Source organism: Cynocephalus volans, chromosome 2 (genome assembly GCF_027409185.1).
Source record: "Cynocephalus volans isolate mCynVol1 chromosome 2, mCynVol1.pri, whole genome shotgun sequence".
Classification (NCBI taxonomy): Eukaryota; Metazoa; Chordata; class Mammalia; order Dermoptera; family Cynocephalidae; genus Cynocephalus; species Cynocephalus volans.
In genome coordinates, this window is record NC_084461.1 from 207704474 (window position 1) to 207729131 (window position 24658).

The 24658-nt window shown below is 45.3% G+C and overlaps 1 protein-coding gene across 1 annotated transcript in view; it reads left to right on the forward strand.

Moving 5' to 3' along the window:
• Nucleotides 1-24112, forward strand: part of UPB1 (beta-ureidopropionase 1) — a 35236-nt gene extending 11124 nt beyond the window's left edge. Inside the window, exons 4-10 of the mRNA XM_063088000.1 lie at nt 4558-4652; nt 7001-7162; nt 8831-9000; nt 19735-19816; nt 20993-21035; nt 22208-22362; nt 24029-24112. Coding sequence (XP_062944070.1) covers nt 4558-4652; nt 7001-7162; nt 8831-9000; nt 19735-19816; nt 20993-21035; nt 22208-22362; nt 24029-24112 — 791 coding nt within the window. The remainder of the gene's footprint in view (nt 1-4557; nt 4653-7000; nt 7163-8830; nt 9001-19734; nt 19817-20992; nt 21036-22207; nt 22363-24028) is intronic.
• The last annotated feature ends 546 nt before the right edge of the window (nt 24113-24658 follow it).

Here is a 24658-nt window from a genome sequence, read left to right on the forward strand (position 1 = left end):
ATGGCTGGTTGGCTCACTTGGGAGAGCGTGGTGCTGACAACACCAAGGCAAGGGTTGAGATCCCCATACCGGTCATCTTTTTTTAAAAAAAACAAACATGTTTAGCCACATCAAGCAGTCTGTCAGTTCCATCTCCTTGAGGCAATCTGTTCCCAGCTCTCTGCCTTCCCTAATCTGAATTAGTTGTCCACTCTGCTGGCCACCTAGCTGTCATCCTGGGATCTCTCTCCCCCACTATTCTGGGGAGCCCCTTTGACTTGCTCTTGCTTTTCTCTAATCCTATGTCTTCCTCTTTCTTGTTTTACTCCTTCATTTTGGTGGAGCAGTTCCCTGAGAAAGAACACATAGGAGGCAAGCTTTTTGAGACCTTGCATATCTGAAAATACCACAACTTGCTTGATAAGTTTGGTTGGGTGTCGAATTCTAGGTTAAAACCATTTTCCTTCAGAAGTTTGAACACCTGGCTTTATTGTCTTCTAGCTTTGGCTCTTGTTGACTAGCCCAAAGCCATTTTGATCCATTATCTATGACGTGTTTATTTTTCTCTGGAAAATTGTAGGATCTTCTTTTTCGCTAATACGCTACAATTTCACAATGATGTCCTATTGTGTGTATCTATTTTAATCCATTTTTCCAGGCACCCAACAGGCTTTTTCAGTCTAGAAACTTGGATTCTACAGATGAAGGAAATTTTCTTGTATTGTTTCATTAGTCATTTGGTCCCCTCTTTCTTCTCTCTTCTCTTCCTAATATTCCTACTATATTAGGATGTTGGAACTCTAAAGTATTCCTTAATTTTCTTATATATTTTCTCCTATTTTTCCTTTGTCTTTTTGCTCAATTTTCTATTAGATTTCATCTAACTTGTCATTCAGCCCTTCTATTCAGTTTTTCATTTCTACTGTCATATTTTAAATTTACAAGAGTTCTTTTGGTCTGAAAGTTCCTGTTTTATCACATCCTATTCTTGTATTGTGGTTGCAAAATCTTTTCTTTAAGGATATTGAGTAAATTTTTTTCTTCCTGCATGGTCCCTACTTATTCCAAATTGGTCTCTGTCTTTCTCTCTCTCTCTCTCTTTTTTTTTTTTAATTGTCTGCATATACTTCAAGAATTGGGGGATTTAAAGTTACTTGCAAACTCTGAGCTTATGGGAGGGGCTTATCCACTGAGCTCCATTATAGGATGATCTGATTTAGTGGTAATCCCTAAGAAATCCAGATACAGTATCTCTGAGTCATTCTTTTCAGGCTGGTCAGATCTTCCTTAGAGAAGATTCTTCTATTGTCCTATCAAGAAGGGAAAGAGGTCAAGGTCTGGCATGCTAATGTTTACTTAATTCCTCTGTTTTGACACTGACCTTTCCTTATCTGTCCTGGATTCCCCAAAGCCATAGACTCTCTCTTTAACTGGCTCTGGAGATTGAACCTCTAGCCTTCTGCTGGGGTGCAGGGGGCAGGTCCCAGCCTCTTGGAGTGGAATGAGGACTTGGACTTCTTAAGCAGACTTTTAATCAATCCTTCTGGTTTATCACCCTTCCCCACTTTCAGAAGTACCCAGTGCCTCTGGTTCCTGAGCTTTTAGTGGGGGGGGGGGGGGGGGATCTATGATAAAGAGTGGGCTGCTTCCCAGCCTTCTCTATCACTGGTGGGATTCAGTTTTCTCCTATGTGCTAAGACATTTACACACATCCCTCTGCTTCCCAGCTTCTCATGCTTCGGTGCTGTTGCCACCTCTCTTAGTGCCCTGTCCTAGTGGGTTTCTCCCTTTGCTTAAGCATCCCTTACCTGTCATGTTAGTGGGGTTTCAGGAAAGAGCCTGAGTATGTGGCCAGTTTGTATCTGCCCCAGAAGTTCATGTCATTTTCCCTATTGTTACGTTTGTACTTTCACTCTTGTTTATGTGACTCGTGATATCTTGTCGCCTCCATTAGACTATAAGCTCCATGAGGCCAGTGCCTGTGTTTGTTTTTCCCATCCATAACCCCACCTGTTTTATATTTAGTGGCTAGAACAATCCCTTGTGCATGACAGGCACTAAAATATATTTATTGGATAGTTTAACCTCTTCCCTTTGTTGGATCTGGAATTTCCTCTCATCCATCAAGATGCACCGAAACCCCCTCTTTGGGGCCCTGGGGACTCCCCCACGCAGAGCTGGGTGCTTTGTTTTTCCAGGTCTCACAGCCACACCAGGTTGCAATTCATCTCCCTCCCTCTAGGCTGGCAGTTCCTGAGGACAGGGCTGGATCTGAGTCATCATCCTGACTTACCCAGCACTGGGTCAATGAATGTGGGAACCCCTTCCCCTCTAGTTTGAGAACTGTAGTGGGGACTTGGCAGCCAGCCTCATACAACCTCCATTCCACATCTTTCTTTTGAAAGTTTGTTTATATTAGAATGGTTGTATAAACAGGAAACGAAGCCATCTATTCTCCGGAGGCACTTGAGTCACTCCTAATGCTCTGAAAGCTGAGAATTAATGGTAATTAAGGAGCATTTTTGTTTTCAATAGCTTTTTTGTTGGCTTCCTTAAAATAGTTCATCTCTCATCATGGAAGGCAGAAGGCGAGTCTGGGGAGTCTTGAGCCTGGTTCCAGAGCCCCTGGGGCTGTTGCTGGCTGTGCCTGCTGCCCATGAGGATGACCAAGATGGCAGTGGTGCCATTTGTGGTATATTCACTCTAGCGCAATCTTGGGACCAGGCTTCCTGGGTCTGGAAGGAGTTGGGAGGCTGAGGCTTTTCTTCGTTCTCCATGGCATGAGGAGGGTCACTCTGCTTCACAGGGGAGTTGGGGATGAACTGCCTCTTACCACACCTGCTCAGCACATGGGTGGAGTTTGGGGAATGTTGGCTACCATCATTGTTCCCCAGCAGTCCACAAACCCCTTGTGGAGGCCAGTTAAAGCACTGCCTGGTCACATTGTGCAGCTTTCTGCAAATCTTCCTTAAAAGTTAGTCAGTTCAGAGTCAGCAGAACAATGGCAGACGCCTGGAAACTTCCATTAAGATGATCAATCCCTGTAAAAGAAATGGATTTGGGTATTGTGAGGCAGGAGATCTAAAGAATATAGTGGATTGGTCCAGACAAGGAAGTCAGTACTCCAAACAAGAAGCAAAAATCAAACAGCCCAGTAGGATACAGCCCAGCAGGAAATGGGCAAATGGTATGAACAAGAAAGCATAGAGGACAAATCCAGGATGGCAGTGAACGTGTGGCAGTTGCTTACCCTCACAGGTGATAAGGGAAACTAATCACAGTGAGATGCCAGTTCACGCCAGCAGCCTGGCAGATTGTAAAGGTAACGCCACATGTTATAATATTCCCGAGTGAGCCACGGGCTGGCCCCTGCAACATGTTATAATATTCCGAGTGCCACTGGGAGCGTGGAGCAACATTACCCAGCCAAACATCCCGGGGCCCACCCCTCTTGTATTACCCTCTGTCCGCTGCACAGGAGTCTACTGTTTTGAATCTGGTGTGCATGAGTATGACAAACATCTTTGAACTGTTACTACAGGTCATTCAAACCCATTGTTTGAAAAAAAGCAAACAAAACCCAATAAGTTTAATGAAATTTTCTACTGAATTAGCTGCCTGGTGGGGTCTAGCCAGAGATCATAGGAATAATGCATTTATCCTTGGAGGAGCTCATCCTGTCCAGTGACTTCTTGTGGAGTCATTAAGTAAGTGGCTTTCCTTATTTCTGAAGAAGCCTACCTGTTCCTGGGAGAAGGAGGTCCCGGTGGTGATGCCCCAAGGGTCCCAGTGCCATTCTCAGTAACCCTCTGAAACTTTCCCCCAGAAATCTCAGTGGAGCTCCTACCAATCTGCAGATTATTGTGGCAAAATGTACATAATATTTATCATTTTAACCATTTTTAAACGTACAGTTCTTTGCAATTGAATACATTCACTTTGTTGTGCAGCCATCACTACCATCCATCTCCAGAACTTTTCTCATCATTCCAAATTGTACCTCTCTATCCATTAAACAGTAACTCCCTGTTATCCCTTGTCCCAGTCCCTGACAACAACCATTCTGCTTTCTGCCTCTATCAATTTGACTACTCTAAGTCCCTTGTATAAGTGGAAGCATACAATATCCATCCTTTTGTGTCTTTTTTCACTTAGCATGTTCTTTAAGGTGCACCAATGTAAGCATGTGTCAACGCTTTCCGTTTTAAAGGTTGTATAATATTCCATTGTATGTATAATACATATTTTATTTATCTTGTTGATAAGCTACTTGGGTTGCTTCCGCCTTTTGGCTGTTGTGTATAATGCTGCTGTAAACATGAGTGTGCAAATATCTGTTCAAGTTCCTGCTGCTATTGTTTTTAGACCATAGGAAAGACATTTGGCCCAGCCCCTTGTTTTGCCATGAAGCCCAGAAGGTAGAGTCTGCCCAGCACCTGCAGCCAGGGATGGGACTCAGAAGCCAGGCTGCAGCACTTCCAGGGTGTATCCTCTTGTGGTGACCTCTTGCTGCTGGACTGAGGAGCCCCTCAGAGGCCATGCACATTGATACGATTCCAATCTTTCTCTTCTTTACAGCTATGCCCTTTGCTTTCTGTACAAGAGAAAAGCTTCCTTGGACAGAATTTGCCGAGTCAGCAGAGGACGGGCCCACCACCAGATTCTGTCAGAAGGTAGGACATTAACTGCTCCTCTGGCAGCAGCTGCCAAACACGTGCAGGTTACAGGGCATGGCCACAGTTGTCGGATGTGGCCCTTCACCATGGAAAACGAACCCCTTTTGTGCTTATTTTACCGGGAAAAATTAAATAAGATTATTTGCTGCCTTGTTTAGTGTACTTTCACTTAATATCACAGAGCTTCGGAGCTGGAAGGGCCCTTAGTGGCTTTTTCAGGTGAGAGAGCTGCAGCCCAAGGAGGGGTGGTCTGAGGGTGACTTCTGTAGTAAGTTCTGCAGCTGGCAAGTGGCAGAGCTGGCACTTAGGGACCAGGGATGCTGATTCTTTGTCTAGAGCTCTGCCTGCTCCACTTGCAGTTTGCTTGAGTCACATGAGCTTCTATGGTCTGTCTCATCAGTATAGAAATTGGTTTTGATTTTTCTTTATTATAACCACATAATATATGTTGTATGATCCCATTTATTAAAATGTCCAGAGCAGGCATCCATAGAGACAGAAAGCAGATTAGTGGTTGCCAGGGTCTGAGGTAAGTAGGGGAAGGGGAGTGACTGCTAATGGGTACAGAGTTTCCATTTGGGGTGATGAAAATGTTCTAAAATTAGACCGCGGTGATGATGGCACAATTCTGTGAATATACTGAAAACCACTGAATTGTACACTTTAAAAGAGTGAATTTTATGCTATGTGAATTACATCTTAATAAAGCTGATATCAAAAAAAAACCCATACCTTTTTTTTTTTTTTTTTTTTTTTTTTTTTAAGATGACCAGTAAGGGGATCTTAACCCTTGACTTGGTGTTGTCAGCACCACGCTCAGCCAGTGAGCGAACCGGCCATCCGTATATGGGATCCGAACCCGGGGCCTTGGTGTTATCAGCACCGCACTCTCCCGAGTGAGCCACGGGCCGGCCCCAAAAAAACCCATAACTTTGAAAGAAGTGACAAAGGGTAATTTATCCTTATTCTCACCTCAAACAAAAGAATGCCTTTCATTTCTCTGTGTTCTCTTTTAGACTTTATACATATACCGAGGAGTTTTGTGGGCAGAGCTGTAGTCATAGAAATTTTATTTGTACTGAATTGTGACTCTAAACGTCAGTTTTCTGAGGCTATAGGAAAAAAATCTTTCACTGGGTTGTTTATTCCTTGCTATGGAAAAAAGAGGAAGGGGAGTGGTTAGGGGACTGTGGTAGATGGTAAGCCTAAACCAGGGCTGGAGGAAGGGTGTGAAGGAGAGCTGGTGCCAGGGTACATCAAGAGGGACCTGGGGCCCAAGTCTGCCCTTAGTTGCCTTCCAAGTGCCTGGTCCTCTGTCCCATCATTAAGGTCAGAGGTAACAATGGGCTAGTTAGAGTTAAGGACAAATGACTGGCTAGGGCTGCTCATCCTGATGGTTATCAGGTCCTGACATTCTTATTTGAGACAAAGGAATTTGGTGTCGAAGAGCTTTTTTTTTTTTTTTTTTTGTATAGGTGAGAAGTATGATGATGATGATTTTTTAAATTGTGGTTAAAAACATAAAAGAAAATTTTATCATCTTAACCATTTTTAAGTATATAGTTCAGTAGTGTAAAGTATATTCATATTGTTGTGCAAAAGATGTCCAGAACTTTTGAATCTTGCAAATCTAAAACTGTACCCATTAAACAATAGCTCCCTACTCCCCACTCCCAGCTCCTGGCAACCACCGTGCTACTTTCTGTTTCTGTGAGTTTGCCTATATAAGTACCCTATATAAGTGGGCTCATATACTATTTGTCTTTTTGTGACTGGCTTATTTCATAATTGTCATATGCCATTATTAGCATAACATCCTCAAGGTTCATCCATGTTGTAGCATGTGACAGGATTTCCTTCCTTTTTAAGGCTGAATAATATACATTAATATGTAAATACACCATATTTTGTTCATTCATCCATTGATAGACATTCGGGTTGCTTATTTACTCTTGGCTATTGTGAATAATGCTGCTATGAACACGGGTGTACAAACATCTCTTAGAGTCCCTGCTTTCAGTTCTTTTGGATATATACCTAGAAGTGGAATTCCCAGATCGTGTGATAATTCTATTTTTAACTTTTTGAGGAACCTCCATGTAGTCTTCCAGAGCAGCTGCACCATTTTACAATCCCACCAACTGTGCACAAAGACAATTATTACTCATATTTAGCTAAGCATGGGCATCAAGACGACACTGGCATATAGTATTCCAAACAACGAATGCAAGTGATAGCTCTGAACCACACCTAATTATTCAGTAGAATCATTGAATTCTTCTCCAATAAAAAACTATGATAATTGATTTGAAAGTGGAACTCTGCTATGTTCATCATTTTTCTAGCTGGCAAAGAAGCATGACATGGTGGTGGTATCCCCCATCCTGGAACGAGATGAAGAGCATGGGGATGTTTTGTGGAACACTGCCGTGGTGATCTCCAATTCTGGAGCAGTCCTGGGAAAGACCAGGAAAAACCACATCCCCAGAGTGAGTGATTTCAATGAGGTGAGCTGCCCATCAGATGACCAGCCCAGCTCGTGTGACTTCCTTCCTTGCGTAGGTCTCTGTGGCCTTTCTGTGGGGGACGTTCTGTGTAGGATCATGCTCCACATCTTGCAGCGCTGGAGCACAGCATGGTAGCTGTGGTGCTCAGGGTCTCCTGACGTTACCTGCATTACACAGGGCAGATAGCATTCAGGTGGGACTCTCACAGGAGCCCAAACACCTTTAGCACAGTGGGGTATACAACGAGATTTGGCTTCCTGAAATTCTTCTTTGAATTAAGTGGTGTATAAATTAAAACCAAAAAGTGCACAAACATGAAATGATTCCTGGGCTCTTTTCAGGCTCTGAGCTCCTAGACTGTCATGGTCTGTTCCTTGTCTGTAGCTCACATGACATCTTAGTTGGTCCACGTCACATGTGAGGGTGACAGTGGGTGAATGTGCATGTCTGTGTACATGTGCGTTACATGGAGCTTCTTGTGCCCATAATCAGGGCCTAAGTCAGGGGCCGTTTTGATTGGTTGATGCCAATCTGTGGATGGATGAGAGGGAGGGAGTTTGCAGGAGGGAAATGATTGCCACCTAATGCCTAAGATACTAAATCTGTACTTGATTTGCAATAAATACAGTTGTTGAGGATGTGCTGTCCCAGTCCTTTGTCCTTCCTCCTCAGTTGTGGGGGTCCCAGCCACTCTCAGGCTGGTCAGGTGGATGACCTGGTGCAGGGCTAGACAAGGTACCCCAGGGAGAAGGAAGAACACTGCGTTTCTCAGTAACAGCTGGAGGGTGGGGGTGGATAGACATGCCCCTCACCTATTTACCCTGGGATTAATCTTTAGCTCCCTGCAGACAGTGTGGGGCTTGTCTTAGTGCAGCAGGATCCGCTCTGGTGTCCACTATATGTGCACATCCTGGTTGCTGCCCAACCCTGGCCAATTTTGAAATGAATGGGAGGAGGCAAAAGGCCCCTGGAATGGATCTATTTGGGACCCCGACTTGCCCTCCAGCCTCCCCAGGCCTTCACCCTGACTGGCCAGGCAGGGAGCAAGGGTGGGAAGACGGGGTCCAACCTGCTTGCCCTGCAGGGATGTCCTTAATCCCAGGCAGGACACCCAAGGGGCTTTGTGGAGAAGAGCACTTTTAGAGTGTGTGTTCCACACTCAGATTTGTCCTCAATCAACTGGGCAAGTCACATGCCCACTCAGGCAACAGCTTTCTCCTTTGAGCAGGGAGAGTGTTTCTCTGGATGCGCTCTGAGTCCTTCAGCTCTAACATTCTGTATAAGGATGTGTGGTTGGTGAGGGCATTGGCTGACTCACATTAACACTGACCAGACCTCATCCTTTATTTGTACCATGATCAAAACCTCACCATAGCTTTGTCCTTGAAATATTATAGAATGTTGCTTTGGGGATTTTTTGACATGTCACGAAGGAGATTGTGGTTAAATGCTTAAGCCATGGTGATTTTCCCTGATGTTGGCTTGTTACAGTGTCTGGGTCTTTGGTGGATTTTTTTTTAACATATTGAAATTCAGGAACTTAAGTAGAGTCACAGCTGAGAGTGTTATTTTTGGACTGGTGGTGATATTTCATTTTTTCAGCCAAGTCTAAGGAAAGGGAGATTCTACAGCTCAGAGGCATCAATATATGTCCCTTTGTTTTTTCAGTCAACTTACTACATGGAGGGAAACCTGGGCCACCCCGTGTTCCAGACGCAGTTTGGAAGGATCGCAGTGAACATTTGCTATGGGCGGCACCACCCCCTCAACTGGCTCATGTACAGCATCAATGGGGCTGAGATCATCTTCAATCCATCGGCCACCACTGGAGCACTCAGGTCACTCATTGGGCAAGATCTGGGGGTCTTCCTGGGGCTCAGCCATCTTGGGCCCAAGACTAGGCTGCAGGGCTCAGAGGTGGGTTTGGTAGACTGCGGCAGGCAGGCGAAGCCACCAGGATGTCTAACAGATCTGAGCCCTGGATTGTATGTTGTATGTTTAAACAGCTTTTTAAGTGAAAAGAATTCTCAAGATGACAATTAGAATCCCCCCTCCTGCCGAAGAACCACTGTATTGTAAAACTGTTCTGTACTTTGCTATGATTCTGAATACTGAGATGAAAATAATACCTCCCACCCTCCCACATAGTCAGGATTCAAAAAGCCCCATTTTGTGCTGCAGCCGGCGGAGCTCCGGACATGTGCAGGGAGTCACCTAGACCTGGACTCCGAGAGCCTTACTCTCTAGGCACCAGGGGACAAAGACTAGGGAAGAGTGGCCAGCTGTGGAATTTGATCAGATGCAACTCCAGTTCTAGGCAAACACTTATCACTCAGGGTGATTCTGGAGATTGTCCAATAGAGATAACTTAGTTGCTGCTTCTGTGAAGAGTGACATCGTAGTTTCCACGGGAGGAACTGGATAACTTGAAAGTAGAGCATCCTTCACCCTTCTGAAGAGAGGAAATAGTAGCAGGTGGACAGTCTGTATGTGAGGCTTTCAGATGCCTTTGCCTTAATGAGAAACCTGCCTTCATGAGGACCTCAGAAGTCTGGCAGCCCTGGACATCAATTTGAACAACTATCAGTGCATGAAAATACCTTCACAAGAGCTAAGGAAACCAGGAAACAAAGAGATGTGAATTAATTTGCTTAAAGTCACAGTTAAATTGTAGTAGAACTTGGATTCAAATCAAGGCATTGGGTTCCAAAAATCTAGTATATAAGAAATCAAAGAGGAATTCTGGTCAAGATGATGGAATAGACGGTCCCTAGCATCACTCTCTCCCATAAATCAACCAATTTAAACTATAAAAACATAACATCAAGTGCGTATGGAATGGGGAGACGTCCAGCGGGGGAAGCAGAAGCTCCGTGGAGACCACATGCCCTGCGGGGCTGCTGTTGCATGATCCGGCAGATAAGCTTCCCTGCCGCCACCCGGCTCCATTCCTAGCCCAGCCCAGTGCGCACAGAGTGGGGAGACGTCCAGCAAGGGAGGCGGAGGCTCCGCAGAAACCACACACCCTGTGGGGCCACCACTGTGTGATCCAGCGGGTAGGCTTCACCGCAGGCACCCAGCTCCATTCCCAGCCCAGCCTAGTGCGCTCAGAGAAGGGAGACATCCAGCAGGGGAGGCGGAAACTCCACAGGGACCACACCGCTGCCGCACGATCCAGCAACCCAGCCCAATGCGTACGGAGCACAGAGACATCCAGCAAGGGAGATAGAAGCTCTGTAGAGTCCACACACACTGGGGGGGGGCCACCGCCGCACAATCCAGCAGCAGGTAGGCTTCACCACCGCCACCCGGCTCCATCCCAAGCCTGGCCTAGCGTGCACAGAGCAGGGAGACATCCCGCAGGGGAAGGGGAAGCTCTGCTGAGACCACACGCTCTGCGGTGCCTCGGCGCATCCCAGCAGCCTGGGCCAGAGTGCACGGAACAGGGAGAAGTCCAGCACGGGAAGTGGAAGCTCAGCAGAGATCACACACCCTGCGGTACCACCCCGTGATCCAGCAGCCCAGCAGAATCCAAGCTGACCAGAGAGGTGGCTCCCCAGAAAGGCCCAAGACCCAAGGCAACCACACACGCAAGGCACTAGTGGCCAACTGAGCAGTCACTGAGGTAGCCATACCAAATTGGCAACCACAGCAACATCTTAGTCAGTCAATAGTGTCAAACCTGTGGACTGTGAAACCCCCTGCCGCAATGAATAAACATCAAAAAAAAGATACCAGAAATATGAAAAATCAAGAAAGTACACCACCAAAGGATAATAACTCTCAAACTCTAGATCCTATAGAACAAGAAGCCCTTGAAATGACTGACAAGGAATTTCGAGTGATAATTCTAAGGAAACTGAATGAGATACAAGAAAACTCAGCTAGACATCATGATAAAATGAGGAAAAGTGTACAGGACCTGAAAGAGGAAATGTACAAGGAAATCAATGCCCTGAAAAAAAATGTAGCAGAACTTGCCGAACTGAAGAAGTTATTCAGCGAAATAAAAAACACAACGGAGAGTTTAACCAGCAGGCTTGCAGAAGTTGAAGAGAGAACCTCTGAACTTGAAGATGGGCTGTTTGAAATAACACAAGCAGACAAAAAAAAAAAAGAAAGAAAAAAGAATCAAAGGCATTGAAGAAAATCTGAGAGAGATATCAGACCACCTTTAAGCGCTCAAATATCCGAGTCATGGGTATTCCAGAAGGGGAGGAAAAAGGAGATTGTATTGAAAACATATTCAACAAAATAGTGGCAGAAAACTTCCCAGGTATAGGAAAAATCACAGATCTTCATATACAGGAAGCTCAACGATCTCCAAACGTATTCAACCTAAAAAGGTCTTCTCCAAGACATGTTATAGTCAAATTGGCAAAACTCAAAGACAAAGAGAGAATCTTAAAAGCTGCAAGAGAGAAGCATCAAATCACTTATAAGGGAGCCCCAATCAGGCTAACATCAGACTTTTCATCACAAACTCTAAAAGCCAGAAAGGAATGGGATGATATATTCAAAATACTAAAAGACAAAGATTGCCAGCCAAGAATACTCTACCCTGCAAGGCATTCCTTCCGAAATGAAGGGCAAATAGTATATTTCTCAGACAAACAAAAACTGCGGGAGTTCACCACCACACGAACACCCTTACAAGAAATTCTCAAGGGAGTACTGGGTTTGGTTCCTGAAAAATAACTACCACTGCCATAAAAACCCAAGGAAAATCAAAACCCACTAGTATAATAAAAAATGGCATTCATGAAGAGAAAACAAACAAACAAAAAAGCTATCTACAACCTAAGGAACCAACAAACACAGAAAACAAACAGTAAATCAGAAAGCAAGGAACAAAAGACACCTATACAACCAAACAATAATCAATAAAATCCTAGGAATAAATCAACACTTTTCAATAACAATTCTTAATGTAAAAGGCTTAAATTCCCCAATCAAAACACACAGACTGGCTGACTGGATTAAAAAGGAGGACCCAACTATATGCTGCCTTCAAGAGACCCACTTCACCCACAAAGACTCACATAGACTAAGAGTGAAAGGATGGAAAAAGATTTACCATGCAAACAGAAAAGAAAAACGAGCTGGAGTAGCTATTCTTATATCTGACAAAATAGACTTTAAACTAAAAACCATAAAAAGAGACAATGAGGGACACTACGTAATGATAAAAGGACTTATCCATCAAGAAGACATAGCAATCATAAATATGTACGCACCCAATGTTGGAGCAGCCAGATTTATAAAACAAACTCTGTTAGACCTAAAGAAGGAAATAGACACTAATACCATAATAGTAGGGGACCTGAACACCCCACTGTCAATATTGGACAGATCATCTAGGCAAAGAATCAGCAGAGAAACACAAGATCTAAACAAGACTCTAGACCAATTGGACTTGGCAGTTATCTACAGAACATTCCATCCAACAACCTCAGAATATTCATTCTTCTCATCAGCACATGGATCATTCTCCAGGATAGATCACATATTAGGTCACAAATCGAGTCGCAACAAATTCAAAAAAATTGGAATAATCCCATGTATTTTCTCAGACCACAATGAATTAAAATTAGAAATCAATAACAAACAAAATTCTGGAAACTATACAAACACATGGAAATTAAACAGCATTCTACTTAATGACATATGGGTCCAAGAAGAAATCAAGCAGGAAATCAAAAAATTTATTGAAACTAATGAAAATAATGATACATCATAACAAAACCTGTGGGATACTGCAAAAGCAGTACTAAGGGGGAAATTTATAGCATTGAATGCTCACCTCAGAAGAATGGAAAGATGGCAAGTGAGCAACCTAACACTTCACCTTAAAGATCTAGAAAAACAAGAACAATCCAAACCTAAAGTTAGCAGACGGAAAGAAATCATTAAGATCAGAGCAGAACTGAATGAAACTGAAACCCAAGAAACAATACAAAAGATCAATGAATCAAAAAGTTGGTTTTTTGAAAAGATAAATAAAATTGACAAACCATTAGCATGGCTAACAAAAAAGAGAGAGAGAAGATTCAAATACAAAAATTAGAAATGAAAAAGGTGATATTACAACTGATTCATCTGAAATACAAGGAATCATTCGAGACTACTATAAACAACTATACGCCAACAAATTTGCAAATCTGGAGGAAATGGATAAATTTCTGGACACACACAAGCTCCCAAAACTGAGCCATGAAGATGTATAAAATCTGAACAGACCAATAACAATAAAGGAGATTGAAGCTGTTATCAGAAGGCTCCCAACAAAGAAAAGCCCAGGACCAGATGGATTCACAGCAAAATTTTACCAAACATTCAAAGAGGAATTGACACCGATTCTTTACAAACTATTCCAAAAGATTGAAACAGACGCAAATCTCCCAAACTCATTCTATGAAGCAAACGTCATCCTGATACCAAAACCAGGTAAAGATATAACCAAAAAAGAAAACTACAGGCCGATATCCTTGATGAATATAGATGCAAAAATCCTCACTAAAATACTAGCAAACAGAATACAGCAACACATACGTAAAATTATTCACCACGATCAAGTGGGATTCACCCCTGGGATGCAAGGTTGGTTCAACATACGCAAATCAATAAATGTGATACACCATATTAATAAAGTCAAACACAAGGACCATAAGATCGTCTCTATAGATGCTGAAAAAGCATTTGATAAAATTCAACACTCATTCATGACAAAAACCCTCTATAAGTTAGGTATAGAGGGAAAGTATCTCAACATACTTAAAGCCGTATATGATAAACCCACTGCCAGTATCATCCTGAATGGGGAGAAGCTGAAAGCTTTTCTTTTAGGAACAGGAACTAGACAAGGATGCCCACTCTCACCACTCCTATTCAACATAGTGTTGGAAGTACTAGCCAGAGCAGTCAGAGAAGAGAAGGAAATAAAGGGCATCCAGATTGGAAAAGATGAAGTCAAATTGTCCCTGTTTGCAGATGACATGATCCTATATATTGAACAGCCTAATGCCTCTACAAAAAAATTCTTGGAGTTGATAAATGATTTCAGCACAGTAGCAAGATACAAAATCAACACATAAAAATCAGTAGCATTTCTATTCTCCAATAGTGAACATGCAGAAAGAGAAATCAAGAAAGACTGCCCATTTACAATAGCCACCAAAAAAATAAAATGCTTAGGAATTGAGTTAACCAAGGATGTGAAAAATCTCTATAATGAGAACCACAAACCACTGCTGAGAGAAATTAGAGAGGATACAAGAAGATGGAAAGATATCCCATGCTCTTGGATTGGAAGAATCAACATAGTAAAAATGGCCATACTACCCAAAGTGATATATAAATTCAATGCAATCCCCATCAAAATTCCAAAGACATTTTTCTCAGAAATGGAAAGAACTATCCAGACATTTATATGGAATAACAAAAGACCACGCATAGCCAAAGCAATGCTGAGCAAAAAAAATAAAGCTGGAGGCATAAAACTACCTGACTTCAAACTATACTACAAAGCTGTAATAACCAAAACAGTATGCTACTTGCATAAAAACAGACACACTGATCAATGGAATAGAATAGAGAATCCAGAAATCAACCCACACACCTACAGCCATCTGATCTTTGACAAAGGCACCAAGCCTATTCACTGGGGAAGAGACTGCCTCTTTAGCAAATGGTGCTGGGATAACTGGATATCCATATGCAGGAGAATGAAACTAGACCCACACCTTTCACCATACACTAAAGTCAACTCAAAATGGATTAAAGAATTAAATATACACCCTGAAACAATAAAACTTCTTAAAGAAAACATAGGAGAAACACTTCAGGAAATTGGACTGGACACAGACTTCATGAATACAACCCCAAAAGCACGGGCAACCAAAGGAAAAATTAGCAAATGGGATTATATCAAACTAAAAAGCTTCTGCACAGCAAAAGAAACAATTAACAGCGTTAAAAGACAACCAACAGAGTGGGAGAAAATATTTGTAAAATATACATCCGACAAAGGATTAATATCCAGAATATACAAGGAACTCAAACAACTTTACAAGAAAAAAACAAGCAACCCAATTAAAAAATGGGCAAAAGAGCTAAGTAGGCATTTCTCTAAGGAAGATATACAAATGGCCAACAGACATATGAAAAAATGCTTAACATCACTCAGCATCTGGGAAATGCAAATCAAAACTACACTGAGATACCTTCTCACCTCAGTTAGGATGGCTAAAATCCAAAAGACTCTGAAGGATAAATGCTGGCGAGGTTGCGGAGAAAAAGGAACTCTCATACATTGTTGGTGGGACTGCAAAATGGTGCAGCCTCTATGGAAAATAGTATGGAGGTTCCTCAAACAATTGCAGATAGATCTACCATATGACCCAGCTATCCCACTGCTGGGAATATACTGAGAGGAATGGAAATCATCAAGTCGAAGGTATACCTGTTCCCCAATGTTCATCGCAGCACTCTTTACAATAGCCAAGAGTTGGAACCAGCCCAAATGTCCATCATTGGATGAGTGGATATGGAAAATGTGGTATATCTACACAATGGAATACTACTCAGCTATAAAAACGAATGAAATACTGCCATTTGCAACAACATGGATGGACCTTGAGAGAATTATATTAAGTGAAACAAGTCAGGCACAGAAAGAGAAATACCACATGTTCTCACTTATTGGTGGGAGCTAAAAATAAATAAATAAATTCACACACACAAGCGGGGGAGGGGACAAGACATAACAACTAGAGTTCCTTGAAGTTGATACGACAAGCAAACAGAAAGGACATTGTTGGGTGGGAGGGAGGAGAGGGAGGGGGAAGGGAGGTTTCGGTAATGGGCCACAATAATCAACCACGTTGTATGTCAACAAAATAAAATTTTTTAAAAAAGCCCCATTTCTTAATACCTGGAGCATAGAGGGTGCCTGGCGAGCATTAGCTCCTGGACAGGGGGCCTGCAGATTCTTAATCCTCACATCTGCAGTGTAATGCATGGAGAGGGCAGACATCTAGACAAGTGAAGGAGCAAATGAGGGAGTTGGAGCTGAGACGATCCTTGAGAGACCTGTCAAGTGGCTCTGAAACTTGTTCTCAGCCAGTGAAGTGTTTTCTTTTTATAACACCTAACAAGTGTTCCAGTGTTAGTTTCATCCCTAAACAGATAAAACTGCTCTGGTCAAGGCAGGGCTGGAAGTGAGGGTCGGGGCAAGGCTGGCAGCCCCTGATCGTGGAGGCCTTCATTTAATAAGGGCAGCAAGTGAGCTAAGATGATTCTGCGTGACTGTGCCTCTGCTACTTCTCCCTTCCCCAACGGCTGAGCATTTGGGTGGTTTCCAGTTTTGCATCATTACGAGTAACAGAGCTCTAGGAATTTATGTGCAAATATTTTTCTCCCCAACTCACTTCCTCCAAGGCAGGATTCCTGGAGTAGGAGGTGCTGGCTTTCACTCGCTGTGTTCCTGGTTGCCTATGTCCCAGCAGGGTAGGGGGTGTGCCTGGTCCCTCTGTAGGAGATGGAAAAGGAGTCTTGGTGGGCAGCTGCAAGTTCTCTGCCAGACCACACTTGTCTCTCTTGTCATCACTCTCAACTAAATTTCATTCAAATTTCTTCTGCCAGAATGTGACGGTTGCTTTCCGTTTTCTTTTAAGCACAGTGCCCCCTTCTCAAGAGTGACATCCCTTCTGCAATCAGAGTTTGTGCCCCACGTTCCTTACCGAACTAGAATGCAACTCTCATTCTGTTACCTCAGCTCCACCACCCTGTTGTGCACCTGGAGGTCTGGTCCATGTCCAGGACGGGGATTGTGGGGGTTAAGGGGAAAATCAGGCCCTGATCTCAGAGAAAATGCCAGGGCTTGGCCGCCAGTGACAGTGTCCATTGGTGGTTGTGAGGCAGGGTGATTACTGATCCAGACACAAGGCTAGGCAGAACACTGGGGACCTCCCCTAGAGCAGCCCCCTCCTGCCAGCTATGTGTAAGACATTCAGCGTGTTCCATCTCCCTACCTGAAGTCCACCCCATGGGCACCTTGGCCTGAACTGGATTTGGGGCCAGTGTAGGCAAAGCTGTGGCTACAGATTCAGGCAGCCACCTTGCCTTGTCCCTGACCCTGCTATCTCAAGCTTTTATTGGCCCCAATTAAGCAAACAGAAGCACCCCAATGTAATATGCACATAATCGCTTATGTCTTCAGCAGCCTATTAGACTTATTAAAAATGATTGATTTTCCTTCCGCAGCCAAGAATCATCCAACCCTCAGCTTTCAAGGGTGTGGTGAGGCTAGCAGTAAAAACCATAACAGGTCTTTTGGGCAGCAATATGTTTCATGAGCTACTAAAATGCTCACTCCTTTTGACCAGATAATTATACTCCCAGAACTGTAGCCTGAGGACATGATCTAAAAGAGGAGGAAAGGGCTGTGCTTGTGAACATGTTTACAGCAGTGTTATTTGTAATAGGAGAAAATGCGACAGCAAGAGAAATGTCAGGGTTAAGTAAATTTCAGCCCATCTCTTCCACTGGTTGTTGTAAAGCCACTAAAAAGAGTCATGAAGATAACACTGTATCATGACAGAAGCCTATGAGCAATAAAAGGATGTATCCAGGCTGTGATCAGAACTCTGTAAAATTTTTTCTTGTGGACAGGGATGGCCCTGGAATGTGGAAAAATGACAACGGGTGGTTTATTGAGATGGTGGTTTTTGGATAACTTTTTAAAAATGATAAGTGATTATTTGTGGATTTATAGTGTTTTTAAGCACAATGCTGGGCACCTCCCTGCCAGCTGCATATATCAGATCACAGCTTTTGGAACCATCCATCCCCTTCTCTGGCATCTTCTGCCCCTGTATCAGAGACAGACACACATACACACATGCACACACTGTGGAACAGGAGGGTGTCCTTGCTCATCTTTGGGTCCCTCAGTTCTAAGCTCACAATAAAGTCTGAGTACTTTTTGATTAATTGAGCCATCCTAGGATGTGCCCTTTGTAGCCCTAGTGGCCAAATATTTCTGCCATGTATGTACATTAAAGTTGCTGTCCCATCCCCTTGCTGCATTTCACCTTCCCACCATGATTATTTTTAGGGGTTTGTGTATGCTGCACTGGGAATACGGCAAATGGCCCCAATCGCCCACCAGATGCTTCATGATTCCTACATGCTCTGGGATCTCACGAACCTCCGGCTTCCTTTCCCTTGGTGGTTTTGAGAACATAAATTTTATTGCCAGCTGTGGGTTTGAGTCCTACGCAGAACACCTCCCTGGAGAATTGCAAGAAAGATGTTTTATGGCAATTGCTCTGAAAGTGTCTATTAAATTCCTAAAAATGTCATTTACTGATGTGTTTCTGTGAAAATGATTTCTTAAAAGTTTTGTCAGCTTGGGTTAGCAGCTGGTGGAAAAAAAGCGGCAAAATGAGTCCCCTCAATCAAGCCGTGATTTTTTTTTCAGACTTGTGAGTCCTCCTGAGAATCAGGCCTGTGACAAGCACCTCCCCCTCCACCTACACAATGGTTTAAACCAGGTGCACACTGACAGGAAGGAAGATTCCAGGGCATTTGCTTCCAGTCACTTGGTGTTTCTAAGTGGGCATTATTCCTGTCACTCCAGGGTCTATGTTGTTCTTCAGACAGGAAACAACTAGCAGCAAGAAGGCCCACTGAATTCCATGGCTCATCTGAGTTGGCAAGTGGGAGGACAGGGTCTCTGGTTGAGGCGAGGTCTCCCATCGTGCTCTCCCTTTGGTGGGTGCTGGACTGAGGAATGCCCACAGCTCAGCCATGGCTGTGGGGTGCTTTCTTCCTAGGCCACTTCCCCCCTGGCCAGTAAGAGAACCAGGGAGGCCCTACTTAGAGACTTGGGGTTCAGAAGAGGAAAGTGAGAGGGCACTGAGAAACAGAGACTCTGCTGCAGAATCTGACCACTGCCCGCCCATTACCTAAATTCCTTTCTGGTTTACTTGGCCTCAAATCTCCCCCTTTGGAGACTGCTTTGCAAGGTAGCACAGCAGGGTAGGAGAGTTGGTGTAGGGCAGTTAGAGCCCTGCTCAGCCCTCACAGACCCTGCACAAGCTAGGCCCCCATCTTCCTCCTGGCATTTACCAGGAGAGGTTCTACCCAGCCTGGAAAGTGGGTTCCCAGAAGGAGGGACGGAGGTGGGAAGTGGCAGATATGGAACTCCTACCACGTGCAGCCCCCTGGAAGGAGCTTCACCTGCATGGTCATTTAGTCTTTACAGTCTCCCTTTGAGAAAGTTTCAGAAAAGGAAACTGAAGCTCAAGGTGAGGATTAGATCCAGGGCTATCTGACTCTTCCAGTAGACCATAGTCATATGGCTTCTTCCTGCAGCAGTCCCTCCCCAAAAGGTTGATTGGGCTTAAGCAAGGTGCTGAGGACAAGCCAGTCTGCTTACAGGTTTGGGGTGACCCATGTGTAAAATGAGTCTCCCTGTCTGTCCCCACCACAGCCTGGGAAGGGCCGAGCATCCCCTAAGTCTGCCTGGGAAAGTCAGCAACCTGGTTCTTTCAATCTTTCTCTAACAGTGAGTCCCTGTGGCCAGTCGAGGCCAGAAACGCAGCCACTGCCAATCATTGCTTCACCTGTGCCATCAACCGCGTGGGTGAGGTGAGTCCCTGAGGTCTGGTGGCCCTTGTGGAGTCACATCGTACCTCTTCTCCCTGTTCCCCTCTGCAGGTATGCCACAAATCCTAGGGTCCTGGAAGGGGGGAAACCAGGTTGGCCTGTTAATTTTAGTGATATCACTATGTCCTCCTAATTTTTTCTGCCTTTTTTTTTTTTTTTTTTTTTTTTTTAGCTAAAACCATTTTGAAACGGTCTTTAAGTGGCAGTTCTTACCGTATCACCTCCAAGTGTCTGGTTTCTTATTTTTCCCCCTTGACCCCATGCACTTAGCAATTTTGACTACCAAACACAGTGCATTTATTACATAATAATCCTCTTCCTCATTCTTATTTATCAGATATTAGACTCTAATCAGAGCTTCTGATCAGCCTGAGATAACCAAGGTTTTGCACACTAAGTTGATCTGATTTCCGGCAACATAGAGAAACCTGGTGTTACTTTTTTTTTTTTTTTTTTCCTTTTTTGGCAGCTGGCCAGTGAGGGGATCCACACTATTGACCTTGGTGTTATAACACTGTGCTCTAACCATCTGAGCTAACTGACTAGCCTCTAACCCAATGTTTTAATTAGCCTGTGCAAGGGCTGGCCAGTTAGCTTAGTTGGTTAGAATGCAGCCTTATACTTATAATACCAAGGTCACAGGTTTGGCTCCCCATACAGGCCAGCTGCCAAAAGAAAAAAAAAAATTAGCCTATACAACACCATCACAGCCTGATGTACAGTTTCCAATAGACTTTAGGGAAAATATTGAAAACTGTATGTGGGTCCCATCCCCACCCGCTTATTGCCTTCACAGACCCCAGGCTGGGATGTTATTACTTCACACAGGCCAATGTCTGATTCATTCCACAGCCCTGAGAACTAGCCTGTGCCCAATGTCTTCCTTTTCTCCCAGACTATGAACTCCCCAAAGGCAAAGTCTAGGTCTTTACCTTGCTTGTCAAATTCCCTGCTGGCTGTCCAGTGCTGGGTGCCCAGGAGGGACATTTAGGAAGTACTTGTTGATTGTCCAGTGAGTACAGACCATTCCATCTCACTTCAATTGTTTCTTAGCTAACTCCACCTCAGCCTGCCACTCTGGGTCTGGCTAAGTGATCTGGAATGAATGTAGTGGTAGTGCCACCTATAGGTTCCTCTTACCTTGCTCTTATTTCACAGGAGCACTTCCCGAATGAGTTTACCTCTGGAGATGGAAAGAAAGGTATGTTCCAGGAATTTCTCTGGGGGCTGCAGTTGAGGGGTGGCCCTCACTCTCCTGGGCAGGGCCGGCACCTGAGAGGAGACGCTGACTCTTCTCTGTGTTGTTGCCTGTAGCGTGGGAGGCTGGCTGTGGCCGGGGTGCGGATGGGTAGTCCTAGGCTTGGGGATTGGATCGAACTCCATCCTTCTCTGGGATGGGTGTGAAGATGGACTGAGAATTTGTGGGGGAGCCCTTTGTGAACTCCCTGAAAGGGGGAGGGGGCTCTCGTCCAGCCTGCAGACTTCCCTCCTGCCTTCCCTTTGTCCTTGCCCCCCTCATCCACCACCAGCTGTACCAATGCCCCACCACGTGGACTGCTTTGGGTTTCTAAAGTCCACTGCTTGTTTTGATCTGAGGGCAGGTACCACCTCACCTCTGTTAGGAATCCTTCACCCCCAGGTCCTACCTCGCTAACCAAGAATGTGGGAGGAAGGGGCTGCTCCCCTCACCGAGGAGGTGTCTGAACCAGCTCAGGGTGTCCCTTGGGAAGCCAGAGGGAACTCAGCAGTTCTGTTTTCCAGGAAAATGCTTCCTGAAAGCGTCCCTGTTGCCCCCACTTGAGGCCCCAGACTCCCAGAGTCTCCAATCCCTGTTAGTTTCCTGCAGATGGAGGTGTGAAGAGGCAGGGAGATGAACGTCCCTTGGGTGCCTGCTGTGTCCAGCCCTGCCGCACCTACTTCTCACATGCCTGGGCCTGTGGGTTGGCTGTTACTTCCCCCGACTGGTGAGGGGTTGGAGGCGTGGAGGGAGGGAGGCATGATACAGCTGGCAAGGCAAGGGAGGACAGAGCCTCCAGCCCACCATGTGGAGCCACCACAGGAAGTGGGTCACACAGGAAGCCCCCCAGAGCCTGTGGGTGGCTGATGTTGGGAGCCAAGGGCAAGCACCTCTACAAGGGTGACATTTAGAAATTCTCCCAGGGGCAGAGGGGAGCGATGAGAGAGTAACCTTTGCAGCAACTTGCTAGGCCTTCAGGCTTGAGGGAAATGGGCTCTTTGGGCCTCAGCATTTGACAGATGCCAGGGAGGGTGGTGTGGGCACCTTGTCTTGCATGGCCCTTGATATGCCTGCCCCTCCACCCAGCCACTGTGCATACACACAAGCTCGTGATGCTTTCCTTTGCTTCTTTAAAGCTCACCAGGACTTTGGCTACTTTTATGGCTCAAGCTATGTGGCAGCCCCTGACAGCAGCCGGACTCCCGGGCTGTCCCGTAGTCGGGATGGGCTGCTGGTTGCTGAGCTCAACCTCAACCTCTGCCGGCAGATGAGTGATGTCTGGAATTTCAAGGTGCGTCCTTGGGCCCCCTACTGCTGCTCCACTCCTCTGCTTTGGCCCCTATCCTGCTCTCAGGGCTGGGGACTGCTGTTGCTGGGTTTGTCCTTGGAGGCATGAGGTCACACGAAGTACCAGCTCCCACCAAGTACTAGCTCCCACTGAGGGCTCCATGTTGAGCATAGGGCTGGGTCTCTGCATCTTTGCTGGCTCCAGGGACTAACCATTGGGTCAAATGATGCACAGACATCAGGCCTCAATAAATTTTCTTCTCATCTGATTTAGATTCTGGGTGCCTCCAAACAAATTAATCTCAATTTCATTTGTCCAGAGAATAGAGTGGATTGGCTTCTCTAATCCTTTTTCCTTTCTAGGCATTTGCACTTATCTCAAGATAAATGTGCGTGTCTGGTTCTGCTTGCGGCCAAACCCCACAGTCTAGGCCTTGACAATGGTGGGAAATGGGCCATGCAGAGAAATGGAATCTAGGTCTTTCTGTGCCGCCTCCTTGCTCGGTGCACTTCAGCAAGCCCCTTGTGCTCCCAGGCCTCAGTACTCTCAGTTGTAAAATGGGACACAACTCTAAGGCTCCATGCTGCTTTGAGACCTAACACCCTGTGATGTCAGGATTCTGAGAAGTGTAGGTGCCTGGCCTCCTGGGGTGGGACAGTGGTAGCCATGGCCAGAACCCCCTGAAGGGCTCATGGCTCTGGAGTTTGCTGTATTAGTGTCCAGCGGTAGTTCTACCAACTCAGCACCCATTTATAAGCAAATCATACATGCAAATAAGTGTCACATTGTTATGACTGGGAGGAACCCAGAGCTTTCAATCCAGCTAGACTTGGGCTCTAGGCCTTGCTCCCCTTGGGTGTGACCCCTAAGTCTCAGATCCTTGTCAGGCAAAGAGGTGTTTGTTGCCTGTGTGAAATTCTCCTGACCTGTCTCTCCTCTAATTGGGCAGGTCAAATTAATGCAGGATTCCACCCAAATCAGAAGTCAGAGACAAGAACACTGGCTTGACTCTTAACAAGTAGTACCAGGAGCAATAAACAGAATATTTTCTCCTTAGACACTTTTTAGAAGCAGAATCCTTCCCAACTGTGATGACAGTCATGAGCTTATGTCGGGGCTTTTGAGAGGAGGCTGATTTGGGAAGGGGGGCGGCATGCCAGGGTGTGAGTACACCCCCCCACCCCTCACCATTCTCCGTCTATGTCCATGAGGAGATGCCACATGGAGTGGACAGACTCAGCCAGGAGACCCAGGTTCAAATCCCAGCCTTCTCTGCTCCTGGCTGGTGACCTGGAGCAGGTTACTCTCCTCTCTGGGCTTTAGGCTGCTCTTCTGGGGATCTGCAGGACCACAGGACATCCCCCCTCCTGCCTACCCCAGGGCAGCCCACACCATCTGGATGGACAGGTCACAGAGGTCATGGCAGGCGAGGCTGGGCTGTGTGAGTCATCTCGGCATCCTGAACCCACTGCATCACCCGGAGTCAGTTCCAAGAGGTCACACAGGGGTTGCTACTTTGTATTACAGTCAGCGAAATCATCCTGTCAACCAGCCTTCCTGATGCATTTCTGTCCCGTGGCTGCCCCCCAGTGGCAAGAGGTGGTGGTGAGTAAGTGAGGGGCGTTTATCCATTATGAACCTCTAAAGTACATCTGTGTTTTGCTTCCAGATGACGGGCAGATATGAGATGTATGCACGGGAGCTTGCCGAGGCTATCAAACCCAACTACAGCCCCACCATTGTGAAAGAGTAGCTGGCTTCAGCCCCTGCCTGCCTGGGGGGGTGGGCAGAGCACCTCCACCCCCAGTGGATTACCAAGAGTGGCAGGCTTGGCAAGTTCTCCCTGATAACGTTGTTGCCCAGATTGGTTTTAAAATGCCCAGGCAGGGGAGGGTGGGGTGGGGAGTGACTGCTTAAGCGGTACAAGGTTTCCTTTGGGGTGACCGAAATGTTTTGATAGAGGTGATAGTTACACAACATTTTGAATGTACTAAATGCCAGTGAATTAATGTACACAGACAGTAGTCCACCCTTATCCATTGTTTTGCTCTTTGAAGTTATCCATTGTTTTGCTCTTTGAAGTTTCAGTTACCTGCAGTCTGAAATGTGAAATGGAAAATTCTAGAAATAAACAATTCATAAGTTTTAAATAGTAAGCTGTTCTGAGTAGCGTGATGAAACCTCGTGCCGCCCAGCCCTCTGTACACGTTATCTGCCTGTTAGTCATTGATATCTCCTGCTCCTGACATCCAGCCATTGGCATCATCTTGGCTCAGAGATCCAGGATCACCTGAGCAGA